Raw genomic sequence first — 17353 nt, 5'->3', positions numbered from 1 at the left:
ACGGCTTGCCCAAGGACATCCAGCAGCTGCGAGTAGAGGAGTGGGGAATCAAACCCAGTTCTCCCAGATTAGAGTCCGCACACGTAACCACGACACCAAACTGGCTCTCAATAATAAAGCAAAGCCTAGAATCATCTTCACAGCTTTTGCTAAAGGTTATTACACCTGTGCGCTCTTTGGGAAAGAGGGGTCCCTTTCCTTTGCAACTCGCATTCCTCTCAAACCCGCCCCCCCCACTCCCCATGAGTCACAGCACAGGAGGCCGTAATGCCACAGAGCCCTCCTGGAGGTTGGCAACCCCAGCAGCACCCCCATGCTGAGCCTGTTCCTCCCCCACCCCCCCATCAGGGGTCAGGAACACGGGCGGGGCACTTTCCCAGGGCTCTTTTGGCCTCTTCCTCTGCCACTGTTGCGAGGAGGCAGGGCACTGTGGCTAACCACAGACAAGGCTCCAGTGAGGGCAGCGTCCCTGCAGCCGAGGCCGGGAGAGTCATTCCTTTGGGGCGCCCAAAATCCCTCGGCCAGCCCCGACCCTCCTGCCCCATTTCCTGACTGGAGAGCCCCAACGCCGTACACGTAGAACTTTTTTTTTTTACGCTCCTCAGGGATACTTCGGCACACTAAAAGTTGAAACACCACCCCCACCCCCCGCAAAAACAATGCCTTTCACACCGCACATCTGCCCAGCAGGGAGACAGATGGAAACCATCCGTGAGTTGAAGCATCTTCCTGCAGACCTCCGAATGCCCCCGACTTCCCAGCCTTACCTTTTTTCAGCACGTAGGAGGGCCCCAGCCTCACTGGGCTCGAACGCGGAGGGCTGCTCGACAGCTTGGAGTGCATGTCCTGGTGAATGGGGCTGCAGGGTCGAGAGGAGCAGCGGGTGTAGGCGTCATTGTCCGGCTCTGCGTGGAGGGGAAAAAGGAGACTACAACCACCATCTGATCTGCCATCTCTGTCTCCCTAGACACCAACAACTCGATCAGCCATTCAACTCCTTGGCTTGAAGCCTGACCATACTGATGCACAAAAAAGCTCCCATTCATTTCATTGGGATTTGCCCAGGATGACAGAAAAAGGTTTTAGTCGAGGAGGGGAGGGAGACAGGTACAGGAGGTTTCAAAAATAAATATGAACTCTGTGGAAGAAAATGTCTTCTGCTGTCTCCCACCAATCTGGGTCACCCCATGAATATGACTGGCAACAGATCCAGGACAATTTAAAGAAAATCTTCTTCATGCGACACCAAATTAACTCACAGGACTCCTTGGGGGTGGCGGGCCCCTGTCTTGGATGGCTTTACAAGGGCAACAAACAAATGCATGAAAGAGGGCCCCGTCAATGGCTACTGACCATGATAGCTAAATATAGCTCCTGTGCTCAGGGGCAGGGTGCTGCTGCAAGCTGCCTGCCAGGCAACAACAGAAAGCAAAGGCATCCGTGATAGGCCCAGCTTGGAGGCTTCCTAGAACAATCTAGCTGGCCCTTGCTGGAAACTGGATGCTCATCGAGATGGACTTTTGGCCTAATCGGGCAGGGCTCCTCTCACGATCGAGGTGGGAGGGCACCTCAGTATTTTATACCAGCCCGGTCTGAGCTCCCATTCATTTCAGTCAGGCGTGAAATGGAGAGAGATGCCTGCTAGGGCTGAGAAAGAGAAGAGTGGAGCCTTCTTAGCAGATGCACAGTAAAGAGCCAAACTAGTTTAACCATCTTTCCCCAGGGGACACTGGGAACTGTAGTTCTGTGAGGGGAAGCAAGGGAATCAGTAGTACAGCTTTCTCCACATCACCTTTGCAGGACTGTGGGAGTTCAGGGGGGAAGGCACAGAAGCTAACTTGGCCTAAAACTGATGGGAGCTGGTAGCGCCCCTCCCCCCCTGCAGAGAGATCGGGCCTCGTCTTCCTCTCCAACTGTACCTGGGGCCCGAGAAGGGCTGGCAGGACGAGGAGGGGGAGGGGCGAGGGTTTCCGGGGAAGCCCTGCCGTCCACGGGCATCATGGAGGTATCTACGTCAGCATCCTCGTCCACCTGCTCAGAGTTGCTCCGCCGGTGGCTACACGTAAACTTGCGGTCCTTCAGCCTCTCTTTTTCAGAGATCCCCCTTCCAGCCTCATCCTGGATCAACAGCTCTGCCTCCACCAGTGAGCCTCCGGTTTTGCTCTGCCCGTCTCCTTCGCCTCGGTCGCTGCTCGAGTCGCAGGAGAGGAACTCGTCCTCTGAGGGACTGCGGTCGCCCTCCCGCTTGTCGTCTGTGTCGCTCGAGTCGGAGTCCCGTGTCTCAGCGACGATCAGTTCCTTCAGCTCTTCGTGAAGCTGGTCCATCAAGCAGCGTAGGAACTCTTGTGTGTCCTGGGGAAAACAGAGAGGGGGAGACCAACGTCACTCGGTGTCCAGGAGGAAAAGGCATGCTGATCTGCAAGGCTGGCCTTCGCACCAACAATGATGTCAGTTAGAATCTGCTACCACAAAGATGGCAATAATTTACTTGATGGACCGGACCAGACCAGACCAAGGCCCCCTGAGTCCGGAGTTCATAGCCAGCGTTCTGAATGATCCAGAAGACAGTCTTGAGAAGACAGGAAATCAGCCATGTGTTAATAATTTCTTTTTTTTGGTAAACAAATTTTTATTTTCTTAGGAACATAACATATAAGATTAAATCATTCAGTCCATTGTTTACCTCATTCCCTTCCTCCCCTCCCTCCAGTGGCTTCCCGCAATGCTTCTCCCCCTTCTTACAAATTTCATTATATCATTAACACATCATTTGTTATCATCCAACCTCAAGATAACATCATTTGACTTAATATTGATCTAAACATATTAAGTTTTGTTTTACATCCCAGTTCTTTTCCAGATATATTTTAAAGTCATTCCATTCTTGAAAAAACACGTTGTCTTCTTGATTATTCAACTTCTTTGTAATTTTATCCATTTCTGCCATGAACAGAACTTTTTGTATCCAGTCTTCGATTTCTGGTACTTTCTCAGTCTTCCAAAATTGTGCATAAATCATCCTCGCTGTTGTAATAAGGTACCAGAATAAAGTCCTTTTAGTCGAGTTAACTTCTTCCATTTTTAGTCCCAAAAGCAGAATTTCAGGCGCTTTCTTGAAAGAGCACTTAAGTATTTTTTGCATTTCTTTGTGGACTTTTGTCCAAAAGAGTGTAGCTTTTTCACAAGTCCACCACATATGGTAAAATGAGCCCTCATGTTTTTTACATTTCCAACATTTATTTGACATATTCTGGTTCATATTTGCAATTTTCTTTGGGGTCATATACCACCTATACATCATTTTGTAACAATTCTCTCTAACATTGGTACAGGGTGATATCTTAATAGCATTTTTCCACAAATATTCCCAGGTTTCTATGTCAATTTCCTTGTTCATATTTATTGCCCATTTTAAGCCATGTGTTAATAATTTCTGACGCTAAGCCGTCGTCTCCAGCAGGTAGAATACGTCTAAGCGCCAGAAATGGAAGCAGAAATCAAAGAGGCCTTGTCAGTTAACTCCCTGGGAGGCCAGCAAGACCCCCCACAGTGGGTATCAAAAGAACTTCTTAGACAAGACATCTGATCCCTGCAAACAGCTCTATGAGATTATGTTGTTGAAGGTTTTCACGGACGGAGTTCATTAGCTGTTGTAGATTATCTGGGCTGTCTGGCCGTGGTCTTGGCATTGTAGTTCCTGACATTTCGCCAGCAGCTCTGACTGGCATCCTCAGAGGTACCAACACAGAAAGATGGAGTACTCTCTGTGTCGATGTGAGAAGAAAAATGGTAGGCAGGTAAATTATATCTACTCAGGAAGGATTCAGGATTCCAGGAGTAGTGTCCTGGAATCCTGAAAGGCTGGACAACACATCCAATTACCATGTCAGATTAGACAGGGAACCCATTGAAATTCATACACATAAATACAATTTCAACAGGAAAGAAGAGAGTTTAAAAATAAATAGGGCATGATTTCCTGTCCTGAAAAACACAAAATGCTCTACATCTCACAATAGCACTACAGATAAGATTAGAATTTTAACAGTCAATCCATATAACAAAAGAAGCTCCTCCATTAGCATGTCACAGCCTGGGAAACTCCTACAAGATAATGACTCAGCCCTACCCCACCTTCCTGAGTAGATATAAATTACCTGCCTACCATTTTTCTTCTCACCTTGACACAGAGAGTACTCCATCTTTCTGTGTTATAACTCTGAGGATGCCAGTCACCGCTGCTGGCGAAACGGCAAGTACTACAATGCCAAGACCACGGCCATACAGCCTGGACAATCTACAGCCTGGACAATCTACAACAACTAATAAAGCTCTGTGAGCAATGCTCCCTCTAAGCTGTGGAGTCTTGTGAGCAAAAATTCTACTTTGTGAGCTACTGGCATGAAAGTTGTGAGCAAGCCATTTGGCTCCTGCATAAATTAGTGTGCTCTGGAGCCATCCTTCCTGAGCTGAGACAAATATGTGTGAGCCGGAGGCTAAGAACCTGTTAGCTAGCTCACACTACCTCAGCTGAGAGGGAACACTGTCTGTGAGATGTGCTCACTCAGGTCCTGTCACACAGAAGTTCTTCCTACAGGTCCCTCTTCTCAGCTGGACATCTCTGTCAACTGAAGCTGGGCCGATCACACAGCGGAATGACACAGCAGAACAGACGCCCAATTCACACTGTGAGTAGGAGGCATTGCTTGTGAATGCTCTCTCACAAACACGTCAGAGGGGAAAATTGTAACTCAGACCTTTCCATGCCAAGCTCACTTTCTATTTGCAGAGAAGGGAACATTCAAAAAAGTGACACCTGTCTTAAGTAGCAGGATTCATTTCACCAACTCATTCTGCCAGGTGCAGGACAGGCCTTAGAGCTCCAGTATTTAGCCAGCCCCCACAAAGGTGGTTGTGCTTTAGATCAATCATCCACACCCTATGGCAGGGGTCCCCAACCTTTTGGAGCCTGTGGACAGGTTTGAACATTTTGAGAGGGGTGGTGAACGCCTCCAAAAAAATGGCTTCCACAAGGATTTCTGGTCTAAGCATTTCGTTGCTCGGATGTGTCCTGTCTCGCTCTGATGGAGACGCGCCGAGACCCGGCAGACGGGAGGGGTCCGAGTTCGTCCCGGACCTCCCTGGGGTCTTTGTAGGAGACCCCCAGCCTGGGGAGCTGAGGAGAGCCTCTTCCAAGGCGATAGCCAAGGAATTAAGGCTCACCTTCTTCCCCGAAAAGTACCGTCATTGCGGAGCCAGCATGGCGCCCAGAGACGACTGCCGGAGCCAGCGACCAAACTTCTAAAAATGCTTCCAAAAGATCTCCAAGGCTCCAAATCGTGAGTTAAGCAAAGCTCAGGTGAAAAAAGCGAACTGAATCTTGGTAGTAATTGGAAGCGCCTACGTTTGAAGCGTTGGGGAGAAGAATTCAAACACACACACCCTTTGTTTTTCTTTGAGCAAACTTTAAAAACAGTTTTAAATCGGAAATAAAAGACTTTGAGCTAAAATAAGCACATAAGCAGTTATAAACGAATGCAAAAACTGCTAAGGTATACAAAGCGGGACTAAATCGTATAACTTTTGCCTTGTTTTGGAAAACTTACTTCTTGTTGATATTGTGGCTGGGAGAGGACGGAGAGTGCCGGATAAAAATCTGGTGACCGGAAATAACATACCAACGACTCCTTCCCAGAATCAGGAAGTAACTACAGACTTCTCCGCACTGCTGGCAAATGCACTGCACCCTAATGGAGCAGATGACTAATCTCAACACTAAGCTTGATAATGTCCAAAAACAGCTGAATCAAATGGATCAAAGAACCTCAGCAACTGAGAAAACGTTGAAAAAGATGGAAAAACAGACTGAGAGTATTAATAAAAGAGTGGATGAAACAGAGAAGGAAAGATCCGCTGATAAAATGCAAATAACACAGCTTCAGCTGGATAGATCCATGTATGGTCTATGTTTTCATAGGATCCCCGAAGAGAAAATGAGGACTTAAAAGAACTTTTGACGGCTCCCTTGGCCCCATTAATGGATTACAAACAAGAAGATTTAATAAAAGAGATGGATGTGGCCTATAGGACTTATCTGGATTTTATAAGGAAAAATAAATTACCTGGGGAAATCTATCTGAAATTCACGAAAAGATCTACCAGAGAACTGGTGTTAAAGTCAACAATGGGAAAACCCTTAAAAATTAAGAATGAAGAAGTAAACATTTTGAAAGACGTCCCTTTCGAAGTTAGAAAACAGAGGAAACGCTACAGGATGCTCACTCTCACTCTGCAAAAAAAAGGGAATACCATGTAGATGGTTATTCCTGGAAGGGCTGAGCTTCAATTCCCAGGGGAAAAAATATAAAATTGATTCTGTTCCAAAAGTGGAAAAATTTATGGACCAAGTGTTTAACACAAAAAAGAACTTAAAACCGCATGGAGAGGAAGAAGAAGATGATGATGATGATGATGATGAATCTTACTCACAGGATTCAACAAGCCAAACTTCCACGTCATCAGAATCATCTGAATCAGAGAAAGGAGCGGCTGCTCCGAAACTCCAGAAAATGAAGAAACGCAGGAAGAAAAGACTCTAGAACTAAGGCAATAGTATTAAAGGTAGAAATTGCGTTAAGCTACTAAATATGTATTAATAATTGAATCAAATCTTAACGTGTTATATTAGGTTAAAAACAATATTTCTATAGCTTCTCAGATCGTGACATGTATTAGTCTTTACCCATTCCCCAAATCCAGTAGATGGAATAGATTAGAACTATAGTACTCCTTCCCTTATCCAGTAGATTTATGTATTAGATTTCCTACACCCATCACCCATAGTATTACTGTTAGGGTATTAGCATCCCTTCCCCCATCCCATAATTGTAGTGTGTAGAAAATGCAAAAAAATAAAAATTCCCCTGCGGGGCCCCCCAAAAAAAATGGCTTCCACAAGAGGTGGAGCCAAGCCAGAAATGGCTTCAACAGGAGGCGGAGCCAACTGGAATACCTCTCCTTCCCACCTCCTGGGAAGAAGGAGAGCCTGAAGGGGGAATGGAACCAAACACAGACTAAGGAAAGCCCAGATGCTTACCAGTGCTCCTGATCATCCTGTGGAAAACCCTTTCATTTGCATGAGAGCAGCCAATAACAAGCCCTGCCTTATAATGGCACTGCCCACTTTCTGAAAAGCTTGGTGTACACCAAGGGAAGTACTGGCGGGCACCATGGCACCCACAGGCACCATGCTAGGAAACCCCCTGCCCTATAGTTTCCCAACCATGACAAAGACATTTTGACAATCTTACATGGCACCAGTGTTCCCTCTAATCTGAGTTAGTGTGAGCTAGCTCATACTTTCTAGACTCCGGCACACAAATTTTTGTCTTAGCTCAGGAAGGAGGGCTCCAGAGCAAACTTTTATGTAGTAGCCCAATCGCTTACTCACAACTCTAATGCCAGTAGCTCACAAAGTAGAATTTTTACTCACAAGACTCCACAGCTTAGAGGGAGCATTGCATGGCACAGAACTAAAATACAGCATTTGGGAATTGCGGTGGTTGTTTCTGTCCCCAAAAGCAATAAAGGGGTGGAGGGGCTCTCAGGGCCATGCCTTGGGCACAGCCAGGGGTCATTTCCTGCAGGAGCGCCCTGGCAGTAAAGAGCCCAGGGGGTGGGCACATGCAACAAGCCCCACCTCCTGCTCCCAGCAGCCCTCTGTCAGAGCAAGAAGCAGCCAGCTAAGTTCCAGAGCTCCCCCCCGGCCCCCTGGTCCAAAACAATCCAGTGGCACCTTTAAGACCAAGTTTTATTCAGGTACAAGCTCTCCCTCCTCTGCAAGGGACAGATCTGCACGTTCCCCCCCCCCAAAAAAATAGCTAGCAATCCAAAACAGTCCAGTGGAGCCTGAGTGGTGGGTGTTGCCTTCTGACACACTTCCGGTGATGTCAGGGGGCATGGCATATGGAAATAAGTTATGCTAATGAGTTATGCTAATAAGCTCCTACACCTCTTTTTCTACGAAATTACCCCTGGGCACAGCACTGTCAAACCCAGACCCCGATCAGCAGCTTCAACTAGCACAAGGTGTAGCAAGCCACTTCCTCACAGATCAGCACCTCAGGACCCGAACTGGCCTCCTGGAACATTCAAAGGGAGCTGCTGCTATCCTGTAGCCTGGCATTTCCGACTGCCACAGCAATGGGGTCAGAAACTACCAGGCAACCATCATGCTCTTTACAGGTCAACTCACCTGTTGTGCGTAGCCGCGAAACATAGGATTGACCAGCTTGATACCATGAGACAGGCTGCTCGGGACCACGTAGCTCGGGCTAATGAAAGGAAACCAATGCAAAATGAAAGCCACTTTATGCATAAGCTCTGGACGCAGATCGCTGGCTACAAGTTTCTAGGATAGCTTCCTAACGTCACATAAAAGGAGGTGCTGCTTTCCCATAAAGGCTTGGAGGAGGATGCATTTCTTCCTACCACAGCAAGGGGACCAGAAACCTCTGGGCAAATCTTGTCTTCCTAAAATAATGTTAGCTACCTTGAGGACACCGTATTTTTTTTAAAAAAAATCTAAGATAGTTTGATTACTATCAAACGTAGAAGCGCTCCAGTCCTCTCACAGTCAACAAGCACGTCTCTTGTAGTTAATTCACACAGATACACTTGCTCCACCCTGTCTCACAATGGGCTATTTTTCCACATACAGGGTTCCCCCCCCCCAGCCAGCGGTGGAACAGTCCAGTAAAAGCTCTTTCTCTCTCAATTCTGCTCCATGCTAGGGCTAAACTGTGGGTAATTTCACGTTTCTGGAAGAAGGGGGACTATCAAGCTTGAGGAGTCTCTTTTCCAAAAGAACCTTCTTCACAAAAAAGCCATGTTTTGTTTTTACACAGAAACACACCCTGCTCTCTTGACCTTGCTTTCACTGCCAGGTTTCCTCACCACGAGGGTTGCCAGGTCCAGGTTGGGAAATACCTGGAGATTTTGGGGGTGGAGCTTGAGCAGGGCGGGGTTGCAGAGAGGAGGGACTTCAATGGGGTATAATGGCACACAGTCCACCTTCCAAAGCAGCCCTATTCTCCAGGGGAACTGATCTCTGTCGCCTGGAGGTCAACTGTAAGAGCGGGAGATCTCCAGCCGCCACCTGGAGGTCGGCAATGCTACTCACCGCTTCTTGTGCCACACTTCAGAAATCAGCTTTTGGTAACTTTTGCAGAGCGCCGGTTTCTTGTCTGTGCGCACGAGCCCACCACACTCTAGGAAGAACTGTGTGAGTGGGGGGCTAAGAAGAAAAGACAAGGAGGGTGTCAGCTGAGAATTTCATTGCCTTTTTTTTTAATATACGAAAGAAAACATGGAGGCCTTTTAGAAAGACTAAGTATGAGAAGTGATGGTGCAGCTAAGCACACCCACTCCGTCTTAAAACAGTAGTACTATTCCGGCCATTGTATTTTTATTATTTATTTGCATTTACATTATTTAAAGTTTGCCTTTCTCACAGGGACTCAAGACAGATTGCGTATAGCGAGTCAGTAGAATCGACAAATGGGAGAGTCAATAAACAAATGTATTAGGACCGTAGAAGTCTGGAACCACCAGGAAGGCTTGAAGCCGAGCAGAAGTATTCACATGACACATTAAGCAGCACAGAAATCACTTAGGAGCCTGCTTACAATTGGCTATGCACCGCAGTGCAGACCACGCTCCCCAACTACTTATCCAAACAAGTCTGGAAAACCATTTTATGCAGCGCAACCCTGTTCCCTGCACGGAAAAGCCCTCTTGAATCGTTCAGTTTTGCAGAGTTTGTGGAAGGCTAGGAGAGAGGGGGCTTTCCTGACCTCCACGGCTAGGCCGTTCCACAAGCTGCGAGCCACAACGGAGAAGGCCAGGGGTACAGGCAGTTGCAGATTTTTTGCCCATCTACCCAGCGTTTCTACCATTGACTGGTTCGGCGTTCTGGCTGAACCCGGGGAAGCAACCAGATTCTGGCCTGAAGGCTGCCGCTTGCTGAACCCCGATGCAAGAACTGGGGGCTGTCGTGGTTCCTAGAGAACCAGGCTCACCCGCTGGGGCTGCACAAAAGAGGAGCAGCACAAAGTTTAGCCAGAGAGTCAGGCCAGAAGCATCCTGTGCTATCTTAAAAAGAGGAGCCTTCCGTTACCACTTCCTGATAAGCCTCAGGAACTCTCTGTCCGCACACACCAAGTGACCCTGCAAGAAGAAGGAGAGGCCAGAGGCCCCTTTCCCCTTGAGTATGCTCGTTCTCCTCAGGCAGGAGGCTGGTGGCAGCTGAGCAGATGGAGAGAGCCAATGCCCCGCTTAGGACTGTGAGCTCACTCCTGGTTCCTTGAGCTACGTGCACCCACGGGAGGAGGGGATTTACTTCCTGGAGCATCTCTGTCGCCTACCAGTTAGAGAGGGCTTGAAGCGCAGCATTCATGTAACAGGAGTTCCCAAGGTTTTTCATCCCGGTAAGGCCTGGAGAAGGAAGCAAAAAACAAAGGGAGAAAATACTGAGCTCGACAGCTCATCCTCCTCTCCGTTTCAGCATGTCTGCCTTTTTCTTCCTTCAAGGGGAAAAGGACGATGTCTCTGCCAAATTTCAAATCCCACGTGGGCTCACCTCTTGGTTTGAGATCATCATCTTCCGATTCTGACTCCCCTTCATCGGCCACTGCGATTGGAACAGCTTTCAGAGGATGAACAAGTGGAGGAGAATCCTGGACATGAAGATGGGGGAGAAGGGGGGAAAGGGGCAAAAAAAATCAGTAGCAAGTCCTCTTTGCAACAAGGTTAAAACTATACAGAGAAAACAGAGCCAGACCTTCAGATAGCTGGCATACAGCCAGTGGATTTAACGAGCATGCCAGCGAATGCATGTACCTGGTCCGATAACTTTGATTGGGGGGCTGGAGTGTGGGCTGCCAGCCGCTGGTCCAAGAACACCTCCTTCTCACATGCATAGCACCACACCCGGAACGTCGTCAAGTTCACTGTCAGATTGTGTTTTTTGGCCTAGTGCATTAAAAAACAAAACAAAAACAAGGCAATGAGACAGCACTTCACATTTGTAAATACTGTAAATATTACAGAGACTACAGCCACATGAACTCAGATACACATATACATACATATATAAATAAACATATATATACATGTGCGTGTGTGGTGTACACACACACACACACTGAGATATGGACCTAGTTTGAATATGTGCCCTAACTGCTATATACTCCCCCATAGCACTTAGGGCACATATTCAAACTAGGTCTATATCTCAGTGATACTTTTATTATGTATTGACTCCGTTTATACCCAGTGTCCTCCCCAGTGGGGACCCAAAATGGCTTACGCCACCATCTCCTCTCCTCCATTGTATTCTCACTAAACCCCTATAAGGTGGAGTGTGTGACCGGCTCAAGGCTACTCAGCAAGTTTCCACGGCAGAGTGGGGATTTGAACCTGGGTGCCTCTCAGATCCTAGTCCGACACCCTAGTCGCTACACCGTGCTGCATTTCGCATGTTTTATATGCAGGAGGCCCCTGCTCCAATCTTTGGCGTACCAAGGATCTTGGGGGGGAGGCGGGGGGGGGGGAGAGGTCTTGGAGGGTTTCTGCCAGCTGGAGATGGAAGCGCTGAGCTACGTGGGCGGCTAAAAAGCAGCTGCGTGCCCAGATGATGGGATGACTTGCATTGCAATGGCAAGGCGCATGCTCTGCAGGCTGGAGAAGATCTCGTAGAGCAGAGGTCCAGGAGACTTCCTTGGCCTGAGACCCTGGAGACTGGCTGCCAGACAAACAGGCCACAGTGTTTTTTAGTGATCAAGCTCTGCATGTGGAACATATGCTGGGAATTCATGGGTGCTATTAAGTTTTTGGGTTTGCAGGTTTTGTCATCTTGCATGATTTGGAGTTTGTTTGCTGGCTGTTCTTTTACAGTGATGGTCTCCTAGGCTCAGCTTAGGCTCTGGAAGACCAACACTTGTGGGGAAACAGAAGCCACAGGATCACGACTAAACAAAGAGATCCCAGTAAAAATATCCCCCCCCATCAGTAGTCCAACAAACCAGATATCCCTCCAGACATTCTATAGCAAGGGTCCCCGACCTTTCTGAGCCTGCGGGGGGCACATTTGGGATTCTGACACAGCACGGTGGGCCCAGCAACAAAATGGCTGCCACAAAATGCCTGCTGCAGGAGGTGGGGCCAGCCACAAAAATGACTGCCACAGTTTAACTGCAGGGACACAGTGCAGATCCTTGTGCTGTGGTGGCAGCTGCTGCTGCTGAAGCAGTGTTTTAAAACATCTGTGCAGCCAATCAAATCTCCAGTGGCCAATCAGAAGCCCTGCTGGGCAAAAGCCCTGCATGGTCTGGCCCACTACCTAGAGACACCTGGCGGGCACCTGAAAAGGTCTCAGTGAGTGCCATGGTGCCCACGGGCATGACACTCAGGACCCCTATTCTACAGCATTCAGGCACCGACACCATTTCCAGTCTGACTCCCTGCTCACAAATCTAGAAAAGCTAGCCAAAATTAAATAAAATGGGATGTAGCCACGTGGCATCCTTTTGATTCTGCTAAAGATACCGCAACCCGTCTTAGAAACCATATCCTGTGTTCCATAGTGCAACAAAGCCAGCAAGATGTCAGATCTAGGGTCAGAGGAGGGAAGCCTCATCTTGGAAGTTCTCTGACTGGCACTGGGCAAATCGGCCGAACCTACATCTTGTGGTTTGTGCTGAAGCTAAAATGCTGCTTTGAGCTCCTCAGAGGAGCAGGGAACAAGAAATCATTGCAAACCCTTGGCGGGGCTCATCGGTTTTCAAGGAATCTTGGACAGGAGTGTTCAAAGTGCAGTTCAGGCACCAGGAAGCCATGGGAATATATGAAGTTGCCTTCACTGAGTCAGACCATCAGTTCGTCTAGCTCATTATTATCTCCTCTGACTTGCAGCAGCTCTTGAGGGTTTCAGGCACAGAAAGGTCTTCCCCCAACATCTGTGTCATGAGAGTCTTTAACCAGAGACGGAGCACTTGGGACCTTCTGCATGCCAGCAGGTGCTTGACCACTGCGCTCCCATCCCATCCTTCGCACACACCTACGCCTTGTGACAAAGAACTCTCACCTGTGCATGAAGGGTGCTGTGATCAGCAAAGGATTCCCCGCAACCAACGTAAGGACAACCAACCTAGAGACAGAGCAGAGACGCTGTATAGAAGCAGCAGGAGAAAACAACAAAGGGCAAAGAGAAGCTACATGTGACGGACATTCCCACAAGGTAGTGATGATTTCACACCGGAGAGGAAGAAAGTTTCGCCCAGTGCGGTTCCGCACTTTACTATGGGCCTGGTTTGAAAATGAGAAGAACTTAAGTACAGACATGCATCTTTTAAAGCAAAGGGTGTGTGTGTGTGTGTGTGGTGGGGGGTTGTTTTTACCTGAAGGCAGGCCCACAAGTTTGGTCCCCCAGCGCCGCAAGACTGGCACGTCCCCTGGGTTGGCAAGGGAAGAAAGGAACAAATCTCAAGCAACCTTTATCCTCAGTCAATCTGTCCTTTTTATGGCCCACAGGCCATTAAAAGCAGAAAAAACACTATTATAACACTATTATAAAACCTATGTAAAATCTCAGCATGCATCATTTATCCTGATATATCAAACAGTTCAAGGGTTAGAATCCAAGTAGATCATACACAGGACATTAACTCAGCCTACTCGTTCATTGTAGACAACAGAAACTTAGCCACAGATACAGTAGTTCTTTGGTCTTATCTGCTGAGAACAGTTTTTTTTAATCAACCAACACACCTTCCGGTAAATCTAAGTGCACCCGTGCATAAAATCTACAATGGAAAAACACATGAACCAATGTTTCAATCAGGTTAGCAGAGCAAGGACAAGATCCACAATTAGATGGAAAGTTTCTGTATCTCCCTGTCAAAAGTGCCGATGGTGGCACCTTCAATCTAGCCAGTGTAAACACATGCCTTGGCACAGTTAGTCCTGACAGGCAATCCTCAGAAAAAGATGATTATTCCTAAAGTCACTCAACTTTTCCTCTTAGGAATAAGCATCGGAGGTTTAATGGCACATATAACTGAGCGCCTGTCAGAAAAGCAGCATATAAGTGTTTTAAATATATAAATAAATAATGCCACCTGAGACTTATGCCGGCTTAACTGACTTTTCTTCTTCTTGTGCAAACCCGAGAGCTTTCAGTGTACAAAATGCTTCATGTTATCCTAGGAATCCCCACAATGGCCCTGAAAGGTAGGCCAGTAGTACCATCAAGATATTGCACATGGGAGAATCTTCTTCTACGTTTCTTGCCCTGGCTGCCAGCACTCCAGGGAAGCAGAGGCCAGAGCGCACATGGTCCAATGAACAGCAGGTGTGTGGTGGTGGCAGTGGAAAGTGCCGTCGAGTCGTAGCCGACTTATGGCAACCCCGGAGGGTTTTCAAGGCAAGAGACATTTAGAGGTGTTTTGCCACTGCCTGCCTCTGCATTGAGACCCTGGGCTTCCTTGGTGGTCTCCCATCCAAGTACCAACCAGGACCAGCCCTGCTTAGCAGCCAAAATCTGGTGAGATCGGGCTAAAAAAGAGGAAGTGGGCTGGAGTGTCTCCCAGTTCAATTAAGCATTGTAACAGAGAAATGGTCTCTCTCATTGCAAATCTTTGTTTACCTTTGACTTGAGGAGCAGGTCTTCCTTGGTGACCTCCCCTATGGAATCCAGGTGAGGACAAATGTCTCTTGGGTCAACCATTTTGTACCTGGGTGCACCTACGTGGAAAGACATCAGAAGACACTGGTTTAGTTTCAAGTCTAGCTTGGTCAGTGCATGTCTAAAAGAAGAAGCGTGGATGAACAAAACTAGCTTGACTTGCTGCTTTAGGTACAGGCTGTGCTGACTTGGAGATTCTTTTGCATGAGAGTTTTCTATTTTAAATTCCTGGTTTTTCCTGTTCACATGTGTGCCATTTTAAAATAGAAAAGTAGCCCCTAAATTATCAGTTAGAGGCTTGCAGTCAAATGCATGGCTGGTTATTTCAAGTGTCTCTTAAAAGCCCCCAAGCTAGGGAATCCAGTTCCATATGGAACCTACCCTGTGGGAGTGACATGAAGGGATGGTCAGAAGAGCCCACCACATTTTGCTGCAAGCCCCCATTTTTTGATGGCCACCTTTCAGCCAACCGCTCTCAAGACAGTTTAATTTTTATGCAAAGAGTTGGAAACAATTAAAACAAAGAAACAAAAAAATACAACAAGCAAGAGTGATTAAAACAGAAGCAGTCAGACACACAAAGTAAGAGAACAAAGCCTGTCAACTTTATTAAGAGAGGATGAGGCTTTAGAAAATTCAGCGGTAATTGACACTGCTTTGGTAACTATGGATAGAATAATCAGTACACAGAATTAAAAACAGAACATGCTTCCAAAGATAATAATTTGGGCAGGTAAATTGAGACATGTTAATGGCCAAGATTTCTGCAACAAAACAAGACTTCTTGCAAAAATCTGTTTATTCAGTGCTGGACTTTTATAAAATGCTGGAAACAAAACACTTTCATTAGAAGTGTTAACAAGGAAGTATTAAATTGTATATAATTTAAAGAGGTCCCCCCTCCTTTTACTCTTTCTCAGAAGGTCACTTGGATGTTCAAATTGTTTATTTTATATTTGCGTCCTACAGTCATATTGTTGTATTTCTGCATTTCTGTAATAAAAGAGAGAGGATTAAGCCTTCATTTATCTTCTAAAAATGGCACCAAAGCAGATGCTCCTTTATCCTCCTGCAAAATAACAAACTCCAAACCTCCAGGAAGGAGGGAATTTTACCATTCTCGAGAAACCCTACTAAAGTGTTATAACATTGACTATTCAGATTTGGGGAGCGTGCTAACTGTATAAGCATACAAGGATTTTTAATGTCACATCACAGCTACTCACCCCACACTAAGCCCAGTTTGGATTTAACAGGTGCAACTGGGATCTTACCTTGATGAGAAAGTGGAAGATACTCTTTCAAAGAGGCTCAGAATCCACGCTCCTGCGACTCAGTCTGCATTGTTGCACACCCAGGAAGAACCTGCCAAAACCAACGGGTTAATTCTCATTTACAAAGTGAGAACTCTGTGGGTACCAGCTGGTATCAGCCACACTGGAGGGTTTCTGATCATGGAGGAACTTGGCTCTGGAAAATCCGTAGGTGATCACCTCCTCCAGTAATACACATCTCAGAATATTACCCAGAGTCGTTTGGTGTCAGACTCATGCAACAATCACAACCAACAATTTGCTTCTTCAGAAGGAAAGTTTATTGATCAGTATCGGCAGAACATCTCTACTTCAGGAACTGTGTTAAGACTGAAGCATAAAGTGCGGGGTGAAGAGATATACAGTATTCAAAGGGGGGGGTGTCACTGGGTAGCTCAGAACCAATGAGGGGAGGGGAGGGTCCCGCCAGAATGTAACGTCCCCACTTTCCCAGAGAAGGTGGTATAGTGAAGCATTAAAGGCCAAGCACAGAAAACATACAGATAAGAGAGCGAGCATCACTGAGGCAACCAAGAAACCTCACTGGGGCAACCAAGAAACCGAAAGTACATTCCAAGGAGTGAACAATCCCCCCCCCCCCTTTATAGCAGCAAGCTGACATCTGGACTCAGTTCTCAATTGCTTAGGGGAGGTTGGGATGAGAATTATGAAATGTGTGTCCTTATTGTCAAGGCTGAGTATCAACTCCCAATTAAGTACTCTTGCCCAAGCAAACTTATATCACTACACCATGTCCTACCAGGAACCCTGGGGAGGAGAGAAAGAACAGCCCATTCATATCCAAAATATAAACACTTCACCATCTGCTCACCTGGCGGTCATTCTTACTCAAAGTTGAGTAGGCCTGTGACGAAATGGCTGCCAGGCCTTAAAACGGATAGTTCCTTATGTGTGTGTGGGGGTACTCCATAGGGAACAATGGAGCTGCCATACCTCCCTGCCTACACTTCCCAGCATCCCTTGGGGGGAAAGAGCGGGAAAAGAGGGACAGAGCCAAGGGGTGGGGCCAGGGAGAGAGTGACTGTTTGGCTCCTGAGGAAAAAAGTCAGTCTCAGCCTGGTCTTCAGCGTGGACCTGGGCAGGCTCAAGGAAGAGCGCAGGTGGGGCTCCTGTCACCAGAGACTCTGAGGGCAATCCAGGCCACTATTGACCATGGTGGAGAGCCAGGAGGGTGGCAGGGCTGGTGGCCAGTGTGGGGGAGAAGGGCTGGAGTTTCTCTCCACAACCGGAGAGGAAAACGCAAATCCTGGCCTGAGGCCGCAATCCACTACCGAAG

General features: G+C 47.3%; 1 protein-coding gene across 3 annotated transcripts in view; it reads right to left on the bottom strand.

Annotated features, from left to right (window-relative positions):
- Window positions 1-16093, bottom strand: part of USP20 (ubiquitin specific peptidase 20) — a 46852-nt gene extending 30759 nt beyond the window's left edge. For 2 of the 3 annotated variants that reach the window (XM_015411689.1, XM_015411703.1), the window contains exons 1-11: window positions 16018-16093; window positions 14705-14802; window positions 13458-13511; window positions 13145-13207; window positions 10900-11031; window positions 10640-10736; window positions 10425-10494; window positions 9182-9295; window positions 8255-8333; window positions 1920-2352; window positions 768-905 (exon numbers count right to left, since the gene is read on the bottom strand). In XM_015411689.1, coding sequence (XP_015267175.1) covers window positions 768-905; window positions 1920-2352; window positions 8255-8333; window positions 9182-9295; window positions 10425-10494; window positions 10640-10736; window positions 10900-11031; window positions 13145-13207; window positions 13458-13511; window positions 14705-14785 — 1261 coding nt within the window. In that variant the 5' untranslated portion in view covers window positions 14786-14802; window positions 16018-16093. Of the gene's footprint in view, window positions 1-767; window positions 906-1919; window positions 2353-8254; window positions 8334-9181; window positions 9296-10424; window positions 10495-10639; window positions 10737-10899; window positions 11032-13144; window positions 13208-13457; window positions 13512-14704; window positions 14803-15653; window positions 15663-16017 lie in introns of those variants that run through there. The other variant, XM_015411697.1, reaches the window with a different exon arrangement.
- Between the last annotated feature and the right edge of the window lie 1260 nt (window positions 16094-17353).

The sequence above is a fragment of the Gekko japonicus genome, unplaced genomic scaffold (genome assembly GCF_001447785.1).
Source record: "Gekko japonicus isolate JY-2015 unplaced genomic scaffold, Gekko_japonicus_V1.1 scaffold463, whole genome shotgun sequence".
Taxonomy (NCBI): domain Eukaryota; kingdom Metazoa; phylum Chordata; class Lepidosauria; order Squamata; family Gekkonidae; genus Gekko; species Gekko japonicus.
This window is presented reverse-complemented; position numbering and strand designations above follow the sequence as displayed.